The sequence below is a fragment of the Sander vitreus genome, chromosome 16 (assembly GCF_031162955.1).
Source record: "Sander vitreus isolate 19-12246 chromosome 16, sanVit1, whole genome shotgun sequence".
NCBI classification, from domain to species: Eukaryota; Metazoa; Chordata; class Actinopteri; order Perciformes; family Percidae; genus Sander; species Sander vitreus.
Genome location: NC_135870.1, coordinates 16,260,602 through 16,276,782, shown reverse-complemented (window position 1 = coordinate 16,276,782; position 16,181 = coordinate 16,260,602). Strand labels below are relative to the sequence as shown.

General features: G+C 40.8%; 1 protein-coding gene across 3 annotated transcripts in view; it reads right to left on the bottom strand.

The window, feature by feature from the left end:
• Positions 1–4,315: 4,315 nt before the first annotated feature.
• rc3h2 (ring finger and CCCH-type domains 2) overlaps positions 4,316–16,181 on the bottom strand; it is a 28,334-nt gene continuing 16,468 nt past the window's right edge. For 2 of the 3 annotated variants that reach the window (XM_078270911.1, XM_078270913.1), the window contains exons 12-20: positions 15,771–16,084; positions 15,539–15,685; positions 13,950–14,087; positions 12,646–12,810; positions 12,253–12,517; positions 10,133–10,217; positions 9,291–9,498; positions 8,915–9,078; positions 4,316–8,795 (exon numbers count right to left, since the gene is read on the bottom strand). In XM_078270911.1, the coding sequence (XP_078127037.1) occupies positions 8,648–8,795; positions 8,915–9,078; positions 9,291–9,498; positions 10,133–10,217; positions 12,253–12,517; positions 12,646–12,810; positions 13,950–14,087; positions 15,539–15,685; positions 15,771–16,084 (1,634 nt within the window). In that variant the 3' untranslated portion in view covers positions 4,316–8,647. The remainder of the gene's footprint in view (positions 8,796–8,914; positions 9,079–9,290; positions 9,499–10,132; positions 10,218–12,252; positions 12,518–12,645; positions 12,811–13,949; positions 14,088–15,538; positions 15,686–15,770; positions 16,085–16,181) is intronic. The other variant, XM_078270912.1, reaches the window with a different exon arrangement.

Here is a 16,181-nt window from a genome sequence, read left to right as displayed (position 1 = left end):
CCAGTGGAACTCTGGTGGAACTGCAACCAAATTTGGTACTATGGGGCTGAATAGGGAGTGGAACGGCTTTCCGTAGACGGGCTTTGGCCCTATTCAAACTAAAGGAATTATAATTATTATTATTACACCAAATTAATTGGCTTTTTGAGGGGCTTAACATATTCAAAAACTCACCAAAATTGGAGGTCACATCAAGTCTGGTGAAAATGTACGTATTTTAAGGGTTTCGGGAATAGGCGCACAAAAATGGCTCGCTAGCGCCCCCTACAAAGTTGAAAAAAAAATTGAGCCCCTGCAGTGCGTTTAATGTAGACTCATGGAAGTTGGTACACATATGTAACATGTCAAGATGTACAAAAAACGTCATTGGAGCCATACCCTAAACCGAACAGGAAGTCCGCCATTTTGATTTCAAAGTTCAAAATTAGTGCAATTTTGGCCATTTCCCATGTCGTACTTTAACGTACGTCAAAGTGGGTGTAACTTGAGTGCACATTGTCTAATTGGCTCGAAACCTTTCAGGATTCATAAGACTCCAACCCTGAGGACAAATAAAGGTCGATATTTACTTAAAGTCATAGCGCTCCCTAGTGGCAACAGGAAGTAGGCCTAAAAGTCAACGTGCTATACTTTAACGAACTCCTCCTAGAGATTTCATCCGGCGGACTTCAAATTTGGTCTGTACCATCTCAACACCTTAAAGATGAAAAGTTATTAAAAGAAAAACTTTTCATCAAACGGTGTGGGCGTGGCGGCCATTTTGAGTGTTTAGCGATGAACAAAGAAATTGTTGTAACTTTTTGAGTTGACAAGGGTCCAGGTCTGAGGACATCTACAGGCCAATATTTACTTTTGGTAATAGCGCCCCCCCGCTGGCAACAGGAAATGCGCCTTATATGACAAACATCATCCGATTTACATGAAACTTATAATGTGTGGTCAACATGTGATACTGAGCTGCCCCCTATAATGTAACCACGCCCACTTACTCAGGACACTTGTGTGAGGTATCGTTGAACTCAGCAGAGACTTCCTTTTTCAGTGGTCATGATTTGCCCCGCCCCTTATGCTTTAGCCACGCCCCTTTCATAACTGGTGACCCATTTAAGGTAGAGTCTTGTGTGAGGTATCATTGAACTCAGCAGAGAGTTTGTTTTTGATTGTTGATGGTTTGGCCCGCCCCCTATGCTTAAGCCACGCCCCTTTCATAACTGGTGACACGTTTAAGGTAGAATCTTATGTGAGGTATCAATGAACTCAGCAGATAGTTCCTTATTCATTGGTGATGGTTTGTTCTGCCCCCCTATGCTTAAGCCACGCCCCCTTTCATAACTGGTGACCCATTTAAGGTAGAGTCTTATGTGAGGTATCAATGAACTCAGCAGAGACTTTCTTTTTAATTGGTAAAGGTTTGCCCCGACCCCTATGTTTTGGCCACGCCCCCTGTCACAGCTAATGAACTGTATGACGTAGAGTCTTGTGTGAGGTATCATTGAACTCAGCAGGGAGTTCCCTTCCCATTGTCTGAGTGCCGTGCAAATGCACGGTCGCAAGGAGCGGCGAAACGCCAGTAACCCCGATGCGCGCAGAGGAGCGAGGGCCCGTCCATTTCTGCTTGCAGCTTTAATCATATTTGTTGTCCCTCAAACCAACCAAATTTGCTAATGATTTTTAAACTCTTTGAACTCTTTTGGACTTAATCAATGTGTGGAAAGGCCAACACATCATCTTGGCCACACCTTGGATCTCATCATCTCCTATGGGCTTTCAGTTTCAATCAGTGAAATAACAGAATCTGGTATCTCAGATCACTTCCCCATCAGGTTTGAGATCAGTGTTCCTCCACCTGCTAGTAAGCCTGTATCCTCAGCTTCTAGGCGCCGCTGCGTCACCTCCTCTTCAGCTGGAGAGTTTGCTTCTGCGTTCATGGGCTCTCAGTTCTGTGTCATGAATGGTCTGGTCTCTCCCTCTTCCCCAGATAACATTCTCTCTGTGTTCCATTCCACAAGCATATTAAAACTATTAAACCTAAGGCGGACCCCTGGCTAAATGACACCAAAAAGGCCCTTAGGCAACACTGCAGACAAGCTGAACGAAGGTGGAAGGACAATTTACAAGTATCACTGGGTTTATTAAGGGTCATAGCTAGCAGTTGCCATGAACCAAGAGTGTTATTTAATACTATTAACTCTGTCGTGAATCCATGCACCTCTGCTCCGACAGATGTTTCAATCAGTACATGAGGAGTTTGTCTGTTATTTTATCGACAAAGTAGCATCTGTCAGGTGAAAACGCCATTGCTAATTTTAATGTGTTTGTACCTGCTGCTCCTGTGCACTCTGTGTCATGAATGGTCTGGTCTCTCCCTCTTCCCCAGATAACATTCTCTCTGTGTTCCATTCCACAAGCATATTAAAACTATTAAACCTAAGGCGGACCCCTGGCTAAATGACACCAAAAAGGCCCTTAGGCAACACTGCAGACAAGCTGAACGAAGGTGGAAGGACAATTTACAAGTATCACTGGGTTTATTAAGGGTCATAGCTAGCAGTTGCCATGAACCAAGAGTGTTATTTAATACTATTAACTCTGTCGTGAATCCATGCACCTCTGCTCCGACAGATGTTTCAATCAGTACATGAGGAGTTTGTCTGTTATTTTATCGACAAAGTAGCATCTGTCAGGTGAAAACGCCATTGCTAATTTTAATGTGTTTGTACCTGCTGCTCCTGTGCACTCTGCTGTGTTTGAGGAATTTAAGCCAGTTTCTCTGACGTTGCTTACTGAGATATTGCAACACATGAAACCTACCAACTGCCCCTTAGATATTGTTCCCGCCAGAATGGTGAAGAGGTTTTTAATAGCACCATTGGGTCGAGTTTACTTACTTTTTAAAATTCTTGTCTTAGTTCAGGTTCTGTCCCAGCTGTCTTTAAACATGCTGTGGTCAGGCCCCGACTTAAGAAGCCTAATCTTGACCCCACAGTGTTGTCCAATTTTAGACCAGTCTCTCATCTGCCTTTTCTTTCAAAGGTTTTGGAAAAAGTTGCTTTCATACAGGTACAAGCCTTTTTACAACAGAACTCTGTGTTTGAAAAATTTCAATCTGGTTTTAGATCACGTCACAGCACTGAGTCTGCACTATTGAGAGTACACAATGATATTGCCTTGTCTGTAGATGCTGGGAATCCTTTCATTGTTATGCAGATTATTTGCAAATTTATTTGCCTATGAAAGCAAATGACAGTGTCGCACTAAACTCCCTGCTTAGTTGTATTAATAATATTAAGTTGTGGCTTTCACAAAACTTTCTTAATTTGAACGAAGATAAAACTGAGTGCATTATTTTCAGTACTTCAGGCACGCAAAATGGTCCGGCTTTGAGTTTGGGAGCTCTGGCATCATACACTAGCTGTCAAAAAGTTGGGGGTTACTTTTGATTGCAGCATGAAATTTGACAAGCAGATCAGTAATGTTGTTAGAATGAGCTTTTACTAGCTTCGTCTCCTGGCTAAAGTTAAGCCTTTCCTGAGCAGGCACGACCTAGAAAAGGCTATTCATACCTTTATTAGTTCAAGGTTGGATTACTGTAATGCTCTTTATGTTGGTCTGAATCAGACCTCCATCTCACGCCTTCAACTTGTTCAAAATGCTGCTGCTCGCTTTTTAACAAATACATCTAGACGTGCACACATCACTCCTGTTCTCTACACCCTACATTGGCTCCCTGTGCGTTTTAGAATAGATTTTAAGATCTTATTGTTTGTTTTCAAGGCCTGGCCCCAGAGCATTTGTCTGAAATTTATACTTTGCGTGAGCACAACCGGTCATTGCGGTCTTCAAATCAGCTGGTTTTAGAAGTCCCAAGGTCAAGGTATAAACGGTGGGGTGATCAGGCTTTTGCAGTTGCTGCCCCGAGACTCTGGAACAAGTTACCCTCTGATATTCGCACTATTACAGATCTAGCTCTTTTTAGGTCCAAACTCAAAACCTATTTGTTTAGACTGGCTTTTAATACGTAGTAGTGGTGTGACAATTTCACTCTCCTGTTTCTTTGTAACCTTTTCTGATTTTACTGTGTTATATGTTTCATTCTTTTTATTGTATGATATGTTGTTTTATACTTGATTCCTGATGTAAATCACTTTGGATACCTGCTGGTTGCTGTAAAGTGCTATAATACAATACATTTTGATTGATTATTCTGAAGAGAACCATTATATACTGTCTCAAGGCCTATGAATTGGTTGTGTTATCTGACATCTTCTATCATAAAAGGACATTCACAAATGATGACAGGAATCACAAAGAAACATAATTTGTTGTTGGTTTATTGTGGCATGCAATTTTGTGTGCCTTTTTCCTAATTCCATCTCTCAGTGCAACACAGAAGCAGTAAGCTGCTCGGCCAAGCTGTCTGTAAGTCAGTCAGTGTAATAGAGATGAATTAGCTAGAAAATGCACAGAAGAGTCAGTCAGTCTAACAATACTGAAACTGTTTCATCAATCAGGAATAGCACATAAATCATTATCATCTTAGGTTTGACTTACTCCAGTCTTGCATTTCCATACAATCAGTAAAAGGGAAACCTTTCACAATGTGATATTTCCATGGAAATAAATGGAATACGTAACAGTATTATTCATTATGGGGACATTTTCGATATGCTGTCTCTCAAGGAGTTTATTTTCCTCATTCTGAAACATTACACAGCTGCCCCAATGATTTAAACATTTAAATATATCTGATTATCACAGGTTGTATAAATGAGCGTCTATACTATAAATCCATCTAATGATGGTGCCAGACTGTATACAATGACGGATGTGTACCATCTCTTAATAGTTCATTTACATTTCAATCGAACAATAGATTCGCAAATAAAATGTCTAATACAGACATGAATAGTCAGAAAACATCATCATCATCATATGTTTCACAATCAACAAACAGGCTTTTTTTCTCCATATAATATAGAATAATGAGACACTTTCTTGTCTAATAAAAAATGTCAGCAAATTCTCAAATTCAAAACAAAGAAGCTGACTTACCGAAATATACCAAGAAGGAAAAATACCACAACAACCCAAATGTGGTAATAACAATAATAGTCATAATAATAATAATATAATCTCTATCAAACCAGAATTAATTTTCATGAGCAAACAAGTAAAATGCTGCAAGCAAACTTCAGCACTTGACGTGGCCACACAGTGGGCATGTGCAGAACTCTTACAGCGCTGGGTGTGTTGTATCACAACTACAGAATCATCAATACTCCTCCGCCATCAAGAGGGACTATATCGCATGCATGACGCAGGATGCAGGGAGGATGGGGTGGTGGTGGGGTGGCAGAGTGCACCTGCTGGCAGTGACGGGGTGGGAATTAGTGCAGTGCAATTAGCCACTACAGCAGTGCTTCATAGACACTTTAAAGGAAACAGGGAGAATCACTTTTACGTTAGTTCAATACTCACAATACTGTTTTTACATCCAGTAGCGACCAGCCCTTTCCAATGGGAACAGGAATAGCAAAGCCAATATTGATATTGAGAGGCAAAAGTAAACACTGGCAAACAATATAATCTCTGACAAATGTATAGTTTGGGTGAAAGGGTCAGTTATCAGCAAGTAAAATCCAGGCAAATACTTCCACAGAATATTTAAGTGATGAAAATAGAAAAAGCCAAAGTAGCTGAGCAACTTAAGTCTTCCCTGAGCAATTCAGACAGATCTAGCCTCCTCTAATGGAACAAAGCAGAACTACACAAGAAGTATCTCACTCCTTAACACGACTGAGCCTTTCCCTCCTCAAATAGTTTACAGTTGAAGAATATGAAAAGCTGTAGGAAAGTTGCAGGAATTGGTTGTACTGTAATGTACACAACATGGCACTTAACGTTACATGACTTCCAAGGTGAAGTTGTAAACAGATGTAGAGCAACAGTAGGTAGCTGAGCTAATTTCATGACTTGGAGCAGCAAAATCCCTGTGCCAGCTCTTGCCTTTTCATCTCAGTATTACACTGAATTGTTCAGTCCAATTCTTCACTTTGTCTCCCTGCTTCTCCCAGCATATGTTGGGTGGAAGATAAGAGAGAAACCCCAAAAAGGTTACCAGTCCACTATTTCATTGTTCATTCTGGTTAATAAAGTAATCCTCACACGTACAGCCATTCTGCCATCCTCTAAAATTAGATTTGATATATAATCTGAGAGGAATATTTTTGAAAAGGTACAGTAATTTAGGTGAGAGGAAGTTAAAGAGGAAGCTGGAAAGAATAAAATATTAGTCAGCCCTCCTCTTCTCATTCTACACAAATCTAATAAGATTTAGAATAGGATGTAAACAAACTCATGACTTTAAATCCTGTAAAATGGGTTAATGTTTTTCACGCTATTTATTAAAGTCATTAAGAGCCACACATGGCAAGATGCCTCATATCTACTGTATAAAAGGGAGTGAGGCAAGGCTGGGTTGTATGGAAATCGCCAACACTGCACAAAATTACAGTGAACTAGACAGCGTACTGATGACATCACATCTGATGGCCGGAAAACAAGGAAAACATTAGACAAGACGATCAATTTACTGTGATGTATAATATAGCAAACAAAACAAGAATAACAAAGATCCTGATACAAAATACCCCGACAAACAACTTCACAGAAGTTAGCAATGCATCAAATAAAAGAAACCAAAAAAAAGTTAAACAAAGATACAGCGTGACTAAACACAAGAAGTGGTGTCCCTCACTTTTCTAGGCTTCAGCTTGAAACATCATGAATGAATATTGTTTACTGTACATTGTACATAAAGGTGACCGGACTGGAAAGCACAGAAAATGCCATTATCTTACAAAACTGGGATTTCCAGTTTCTGAGATCACATGAAAGATAACACCTCTGAAACATGACAGTGGGCATGGACAAAAGTCATTGTAGAGCCCAATATTTAGGTCTGTATAACACCAAGGAGAGAAAGGCCACTGTCTTGCATGTTTGTGTCAACTGTGTGTGAATGACAGCACACATGTACTGTCTGTTTGTGTGTGTGTGTGTGTGTGTGTGTGTGCGTATGTGTGTGTGTGCGTGTGTGTGTGTGTGTGTGTGTGTGTGTGTGTGTGTGTGCGCGCGTGTGTGTGTGTGTGAGAGAGAGAGCAGTGAGATAAATGCTACAGGCACACAAAGATGAAACAATAGTTTTCAAGATTGATTGATGTGGTTCATATAGAAATCTACTAAATTAGCTCCATTTACACCTGTAAATACTATTTCTATCCCACACTTGGTAATTGGTATTCTTTAGTTATGCAGTACAAGTCACCTTTAATAAAGGTAGTATGGTATGGACTGAAACATGTGTATACATATCTTTGTTTTGTTGTCATCCCTTCTGACATCCAGTGAGTATTTGTCTTGCACTGATTTCAATGATTATTAACAAATTCAGTTTATGACTGTGATTTATGACAGTCGAGGAAATTCAGTCAACATATGACTCATAAAAGATAGATTATTTGAGTATCAGCATACTGAAGACCTCTGTTTTCTACCGGTTGGAGTGCCCTGCCCATTTTTTATTCTCAGTATTATTACGTCTATCTCTTGATTTTTCAGGGAATACTTATAAACACAATAAAAAATGTGTTATACAGCAATACAACAAAGGCTATACACTAAATCAGGAGCACTGAGCTGGATGAGGGCATTACCATGTATGGCAGTTTATGGAAACAAATGCCTTGACATGTAAAGAGATTGCACAACTTGAAAAATAAGTGTCAGATATTCATAAGGTTACAAAAAGTGATAAATAATCAATGTTTTGTTTAATGTACCTTTTGATAGCTAAGTGTCTCTAAACCAGTGCCTGTCTTGGAGGAAACAGACAAAAGCAAGAGAGCAATTACATACAGTAAATTATATTTATAACTTTATTAAAATAAATGATGATTTACTGTAGCAAATGACTTGATGTTGTAATGTTTACTATCACAGATACCAAACCTCAGTCCTGGGAGCAAGGCAAAATTTGGTAGGAAATGTTGGAATCTCAGTTTCTGCTGTCAATTCACACTATATAAAACATGAATAATAAATAAAGGAAATATTAACATAGAAGAGTGGCACCTACTGTATAGGTTTTTGCTGTGTGATGGATCATGTGAAATTAAGTGAAAAAAGGCCTATCGAACCTAAGTGTGTCTCTGTCAGCCATGTTGAATGCTAACTAGATGATGTCATGTAAAATAAGCAATCATGTGGTGTAGATGGTGTAAGATATCCAACCTTTCTTTTAAATGTGACCGGGGATTGAAACTGCAAACATGGACGCAAGTCCAGCATCTACTGTAAGGGCAAACTGGACATGTGCCTTACTGGGCATAAACAGTAATATATCACTAAATTCTCTGTGGAGCTGTACATTGGTGAAAATCTCCACCCAGGAGGCAGGACAACGTGTTTTCCCTTGCCCCTTACAACGTGGCGCAGCCCAGACTGTTGACTCATATCTGTCAAGTTTTATTTAGGCATCTGGTTGACATATATAAAGGCTAAAATGAAATGGTATTCCCTTTAACCAGGATCTGGTTGTGGGCTCAGCTCTAGCTTGCCACAGGTCATTGTTTGACTTTGTATCCCTTTAGCTTCCATTGAGTAGCATCTCTGTCCCGGGCATTTTAGGACAAGCCCGGGTGGAAGTGTCCCCCAGTCGAGGAGGTCCAGTCCGCAGCACAAGCTTACCGACGCCCAGACCTCCTGAGACTAACCCTCCAGGAGACAGAGACTTCCTGGAAAACAAAAAGAGAGCAAGGAAGGAAGAATGGAATGAAAGAGGGAAATCAAAGTCAAGTCAAAGTCGACTGAGGGAGGGTGATCCTGTGAAACACCGGTTACCATGGTAATTCACCTGAAGGCCATCTTTTTAAGCAGGTGAGCATCCATCTTTTCTGTCGAAGAACCCTCTGTTTGGGGCTGCTCCTCCACAGGAGAAGAGAGGAGGGGAGAGGAGCAGGGTGGTGGGCGGAGATGGGAAGCATCCTGAGACTGTGGGGTGGCCAGGTCTAAAGACTCCTGAGAGGCAAAGATGATAAAGAGGAATGGTTCAACTTGAATATTGTTATTTACACTACCGTAATATAGAAATCTTTCACTCAAATTGTTTAGACTGAAGTCGGGCAAATTCAACTTTTAGCTTCAAAACATCCCTTCAGAAATAATCCAGCAACATGTGTTTTAACTGTATATGCGCCATCACTCTGGTGTGATTTCATCATCATACCAACCGGAGACTTGATGTCCTGGGGGTCTGAATCCTCCAAGTCAAGAGCGCACAGTTCGAGCTCAATATCTCGATCTGGGTCCGGTTCGCTCTCGGCCTGGCCACGATCCCGGCTGTAGGCGGTCTGACAAACTTGCAGATCAGACACGATTTTCTCTCCACTGCTTATTGAGGTTCGACAGCAGTGAAGTTCTGATGCACAAAGTTGCTCACTAAAACACATACAGATACAGAGAATTGTTCCCCTTTTTTCAAGATTAGCACATTAAAATTGTTTTAATTTTCCAATTTCTTGGTATCAATATCGTAGGAATAATGAAGGTAAAATAAAATACATTGTGTGTTAATGGCCTGGTAATTGGACACAATAGAGCACTACTGAGTGAAAAAAATCAGTTATTAAAATCGCATGTGAGTGAATTGGAAAATATTTTGTTCATAAGAGACATCAGTGTTTCTTGGCTGCCTAGGGGGTTTTTAACCAACCAGCTAGCAGCACTATTTTTAGTCTGATCACAGAGACAGAAACAACTGTAGCACAATGAGATAAGAGAGAGGGTTGAGAGAGGACGAGTGAGAGCAAATATGTACGAACAATAAGGAGTGAACTTCCATGTGTGCCCAGGGGGGTAGCAGATAGAAGTCTAACCAATACTGGGAAATTGCCTTAATCATGCTCACGTAATTTTCTGTAGCACGTTGTGAACTTTAAGATTTGAATGGTTTCCTGTTCAATTTCTCCGTTCTTTCTATGTGGAGTTTGTGTGTTTCCCCATAGTTCAACAAAGGAAAATAAGATGCAAGAATTTAAGAAAAAAAACTGAAGTGCGTGTGAACGTGTTGTACCTTTCTAAGAAACTGGAGTGGCTGGAAGAGTCTGATCCTCTGGAGCTCCACCTGTAGTCACTGTGATCTAAGTGGTGGTTGTAATCTAAAACAAAGAAATAAAAATGTAAACAATGGAGACATCAATGCAACATTTACCTTATAATAATATAAAAAACATATGTGTCACATTTTATGCATCTGTATAATTAACATAATTAATTATAAGGGCTTTACAGATATAGGACAGTTAATAGTAAACCAGCTGCATTATAGTAACAGGATGAGATTTGACTTGAAAATAAACAAGATAAAAACAGATTAAAGCTATAGTGTTTAATATTAATGAACGTCCGTTACATTCAAGCAATTGCCAAATGAGTTGATACAAAGCTAATTAAGCCTATCAGCTCCAGAAAATGATCTCTGTATTTCTCTCAGTATGGCTATGTTTTCAAAACGGCGACATTCGCGCACAGAAGCTCGAGTGATGCGTTTTACATCACAGCTGAGAAAGGACAACAGCAGCCTCTGCTTTGGAGACAATGAGGACATAAAAATGACAAGATAATTACCTCTTCTGAAGAGTACATCATGCTTTTTTTATCGTCTGTGTTGTCCTTGATTTAACGAGATAAATGCCACTAGCAACTGCGTGGAGGAGGGGTGGGGGTGCGATCAACGAAGGCTTGCGTCATGTGGATGCGCCAACAGGGTTGTTGTCATTACTTAGAATTCCTCATGAGGGCGACAGAAACTATGCACTATAACTTTAAATACGTATGTATTGTATGGGCCCTCGCACCTCCTTGCGCGTTGGGGTTACTGGCCGACGCCGCTCCTTGCGACCGTGCATTTGCGCGGCACTCAGACACTGCAAATCGTCACCAATCAAAAAGGAACTCTCTGCTGAGTTCAATGATACCTCCCACAAGACTCTACCTTAAACAATTCAAAAGCCATAAACAGGGGCGTGGCCTGAGTACATGGGCGTGGTTAAAGTATAGGGGGCCGACTCAGTATCACATGTAGACCACACATTATGAGTTTCATGTAAATCGGATGATGTTTGTCATATAAGGCTGATATCCTGTTGCCGGGGGGGGCACTATGACCAAAAGTCAATTTTGCCCTGTAGATGTCCTCAGGCCTGGATCCTTGTCAGTCGTGAGAAATTTCAGGCAGATATAACAATGTACACTAAACAACTTCTTCGTTCATTGATAAATGCTCAAAATGGCCGCCACGCCCACACCGTTGGACGAAAAGTTTTGCTTTTAATAACTTTTCATCGTCTTTAGATGACACAGACTGAATTTGAAGTTGATCGGATGAAATCTCTCCGAGTACTTCGTTAAAGTATAGCACCTATAATTTTGGACCTACTTCCTGTTGCCACTAGGGGGCGCTATGACTTTGAGCCAATATCGGCATGTAGATGTCGTCAGGGTTGGACTCTTATGAATCATGAAAAGTTTGGGCCAAATTGAACAATGTACACTTGAGTTACACCCACTTCCTGTTTTGATGGCGAAACGCACAAAATGGCCGCCCCACCACGGCCATGCCCTATGACGAAAAGTTTTTCTTTTAATAACTTTTCATCTTTAACGTCTTAAGATGATAAAAACCAAATTTGAAGTCGATCGGATGAAATCTCTAGGAGGAGTTCGTTAAAGTACGTCATGTGGAAATGGCCAAAATCGCACAAATTTCGAACTTTCAATTTAAAATGGCGGACTTCCTGTTGCGTTAAGTGTATGGGTCCAATGAGCTTTTTTGTACCTCTTGACATGCTACATATGTGTACCACGTTTCGTTAGTCTACGTTAAACATACTGCAGGGGCTCAGTTGTTTTTAATTTTGTAGGGGGCGCCAGCGAGCCATTTTTGTGAGCCTATTCCCGAAAACCCTTAAAATACATACATTTTCACCAGGCTTGATGCGACCGCCAATTTTGGTGAGTTTTTGAGTATGTTAACCCCTCAACAAGACGATTAATTTACCGGAAGAATAATAATTGCTTCAGTTTCAATAGGGCCTTTGCCGCTGTCGGCGCTCCGGCCCTAATAAATAAATCCAAATAAAAAACATCATCATGGTGACATATGAATAATAAAGGGCTTTTATCCCTCCTAACCTTTAAAGTTGATGGGTGTGGTGTTGGCGCTGCCCTGGCAGGCCGTGGCTTGGATAGGTTCGGTGGTGTGGTAGCCTGTGCGAGATGCCCTGGATATGGCACCCCACTTGGAGATAATGGGCCCCTCACTAAAGGGAATGATCGGGTCCTCGTCTTTCAAGCGCCGGTAGTGATCCAAGGATTGCAGCCATCGCTTCCCGACACCACTACTACTGCCACCGCCTCCACCTCCGACACCACCTCCAGCTTCATTACTGTCCGACTCCTGCATGAGAAAAACATGGATGCTTTTTAAACACATCCATACACTGCCGCAGAGATATTGAAATGAAAAATGGAATTTGTCTTCAGATGTGTGTCTGCGCCTACTTCTGGGTGTGAAAAGAGTCTCACCGAGTGTTCTGAGCAGGAGTGAGCCGAGGTGTGTGCGAGCGTTTCAGGCTCAAAGGAGCCGAGGCAGGGGCCAATGGTACCACAGGACCACGGAGAGTAGTGCGCTAAACTTTCCTCGCCTCTGAACCTGCACCCCACACACTGGCCTCCACTGCCCTCCACACGCTGAAAGAGAGGCATTTAAAAATGATGGTGAGACACACTGCTGTTTGCTCAATACATGGGGCACTATAGGATCATTTTCGCTCTAAATTGCCCAGAGATTTGAATGTGAGTCTGTATGGTTGTCAATGTCACATGAGAAAGGAATATTAAACTTAAGTTGTAAGTTGTAAAGGTCGCATATCATGCTAATTTTCACGTTCCTACTTGTATTTTGGGTTTCTACTAGAACAAGTTTACATGCTTTATTGTTCAAAAAACACATTTCTTTCTCATGCTGTCTGTATTTATCCTGTCTGTACGCTCCGTTTTAGCACCTGTCTCTTTATGCCCCCCCTCCCGAAACGGAGGTCCTGACGGCTCATTTAAAGGTCTAGTTTCTGAATACGGGCTATGTGTATTTCTCTGTGGTTTGAGCATTTTTGATACTTTTACAGTATTTATATTGCGCCTCGACCTGCTATACCATCAAAACAGACATGGTGATCCCACTTTTTGCAATACAGGGCCTTTAAAAAGGGCTCATACACCTCATACCAGCTTTAGATGCCGACTAATTTGAGTTTATGCTCTCACTGCCAGTGCTGACTTGATGCCACTTTGCTGCCATCCCCGTGGCGAGCCCTGGATATCATAACAAAATAAAATAAAAATAGCCAGTATTTTTCGTCGACGGTCTTGTTTGCTTATGCTTCTTCAATCCGCGCTCATTTCTAAAGCGAACGTCTTCACGAACACATATCTGACGTGCTGTTAAACAAAGCTTTACTCTGCTAAAAGCCTGAGTCACTGCTTGTTAAAATCTCTCCTCTCACTTTCTCTTTTTCTCTCGCTCACATACACACCCACCCACACATGCACATACACCACAATTGTGCATTGCTGCGATGTCTCCCTCCACAGTTGCTAAGCAACTATCTCCCCCTTAAATAGCAATGGGGGACAGCTGAGGTGGAAGCTTATCCAAGTACATATTTAAAAAAAAATGGTAAAATACACAATTTATCACTCTCAGCTTCAGGTGTCTGCAGTGACACTATTATCAAACTGGTCATGGTGGCATTTAAATTGTAATTGTAATGCTTAAAACGCTTTGTATGTTCATGTGCGTACATATGTTGTCTCTCTTATTTATCTTCTACCTCAGTTCCAAAATCGATGGTGAAGATGGGGGAGGACTGGGAGGGCCTGTTGGCGTTGTGATGGTGGTGATGATGAGCCCACTGTTCCTGCTTCCTTCTGAACAGATCCTCGTAGCCGAGAGGAACACGGCCATAATCCTGACAACGGAGCGTTGGACAAGACAGAATGAACAGATAATTAATATAATATTTACATCATAATATATTTAAACATTTAACGTAATTAATTAACATTTAGTGATGATGCCATTAGGTAGCCAACACATCTGACTAAAGCCATTATTGACAACTACAATTCAGAACCAAATCAGACTGCCAGCAGATATGTTACTAATACAGCACTTTGAGTTTTCAGTTGAATCAAATTTGTAATCAATCTTCTCCCAATCTGTTTCCAACTTTAGGTGCTCTGATTGCATTTCATGTTTGGTGTAGATCTATACATCAGGGCAGACAGAGGAGCTTTTTCTGAAGATGTGGGGGTGGAAACAATAAAAAGCTGGTCAATATAATGCAATACAACAACTCTCCAATAAACAAATCGTCAAGCTTCTGATGTTCCCTTTTTATTTAGAAGCTAGAGAGCTGTTTATTAAAAAAAAATAGCCGTTAGTTGTTTTGTATTAGCTTGTTGTATAATGTAAGTTTGTCTTTTCCACGATATACTGTACATACAGGTGGTGGACACAAACGGTACAGTATATTGAATATTTTCATTGCAGGACTATTGCACTGCATTGCATTGCATTGCAATGTATAGGTGTTAGTATAATAAAATGTTTGTTTTCTCCTGCACAACTAAGAAAAAGGTCTTGCTGCAAATATTTAAAAATGATTCTTTGTTTAAACTAAATTTACATTTTAAAAAAATAAATAAAAAATAATAATAATAATATATATATATATATTATTATTTTTTATTTATTTATATATATATATATATATATATATATATATATATATATTGTAGTCATTTGTTGTGCAAGACTGTGTCTTGTATTAATGAGCTCTATCACAGGTATTGTGGCTAGACAGCATTGTAAAATATACTGTAAAACTGCAGTAGTCATACTGGTAATGCTATATGATGATGTGAGAAGGAGAAAACAGAGTGGGGGAGGCAGAAACATATTTGGGTGAGAAGTGGGAGGACTACAGAGGAGGTTGAAGCTACATATTACATCTCTGTGGCTGGCAGGGAAGGTAGAGGTGAGATGATATGTGGGTGTAAAAAGAGAAACCGAAGGAAAGGAAATGTTGCTGAGAATGCAGCAATAAATCTTCAAAATGTAAGATAAACCAACATTCATTAAAACAGATCTTTGGCAGAGAGCATTATTTTTTAATTATTGCATGGCTCAGAGTGGATTATCTCTCTTATAGTATGGCCACTTAATAATTAAAATACACAGTTTTTACGCTCTTGAAATAGATGCTGTGCTTGCACTGCTATGAACGTTGCAATAAACATCACTCAAACAAGTGGAAGAAGCTGTAGCTAATTAACAGCCAGTTGGTACAGGTTTTGAACGACTATGTGTCTGAAGTGAGTATTCCCCACGGCCAAGACGTTGCGTTATTTGACCTACCCTGTGTAGCCCTGCGCGGTGTTCAGCTCCGGAGCAGTAGTTGCTGTCTAGAGAGTTGAATCTCTCCCTGAGTGGAGGCTGGTAGACAGAGGAATGCAGTACCTCTGGAGGGAGTGAGTTACTCCTGGCATCCTCTCTGTGGTACAGCTGTTAATGATAAAAATCATCATTACCAGTGTAAGTTACAGAATGATCAAATTAACAGCAATATGATAATTATCAGAAGGCTCACCTGAGGCCTCCATACTCTCCTGCTGTCATAGAGGGGAGCATAAACACCATGAGCAGGAGCCAAAGGCCCATACTGAGGCTGCCCCGGGTGGTGATGGAAGGCAGTAGGTCCCATCCGATCTCTAGGTGGGTGTGGCGGGTACACTGAAGAAGAGGAGGAAGGTGGGTGTGGCGCTTGAGGGTCACTGGGGTAGGAAGATGATGGAGGGCCAATCGAGGGTGGCAGAGAGGATTCTGGGACGTTGGTGGATCGAAGAAAGCGAGCCATGCAGGGTTTGTGAGGAGGATGAAGAGTAGATTGGTAGTAGGAACCTGCTGGAGTGGAGGAGAAGAGAAGAGAAGAGAAGAGAAGAGAAGAGAAGAGAAGAGAAGAGAAGAGAAGAGAAGAGAAGAGAAGATTAATTTGCACTTT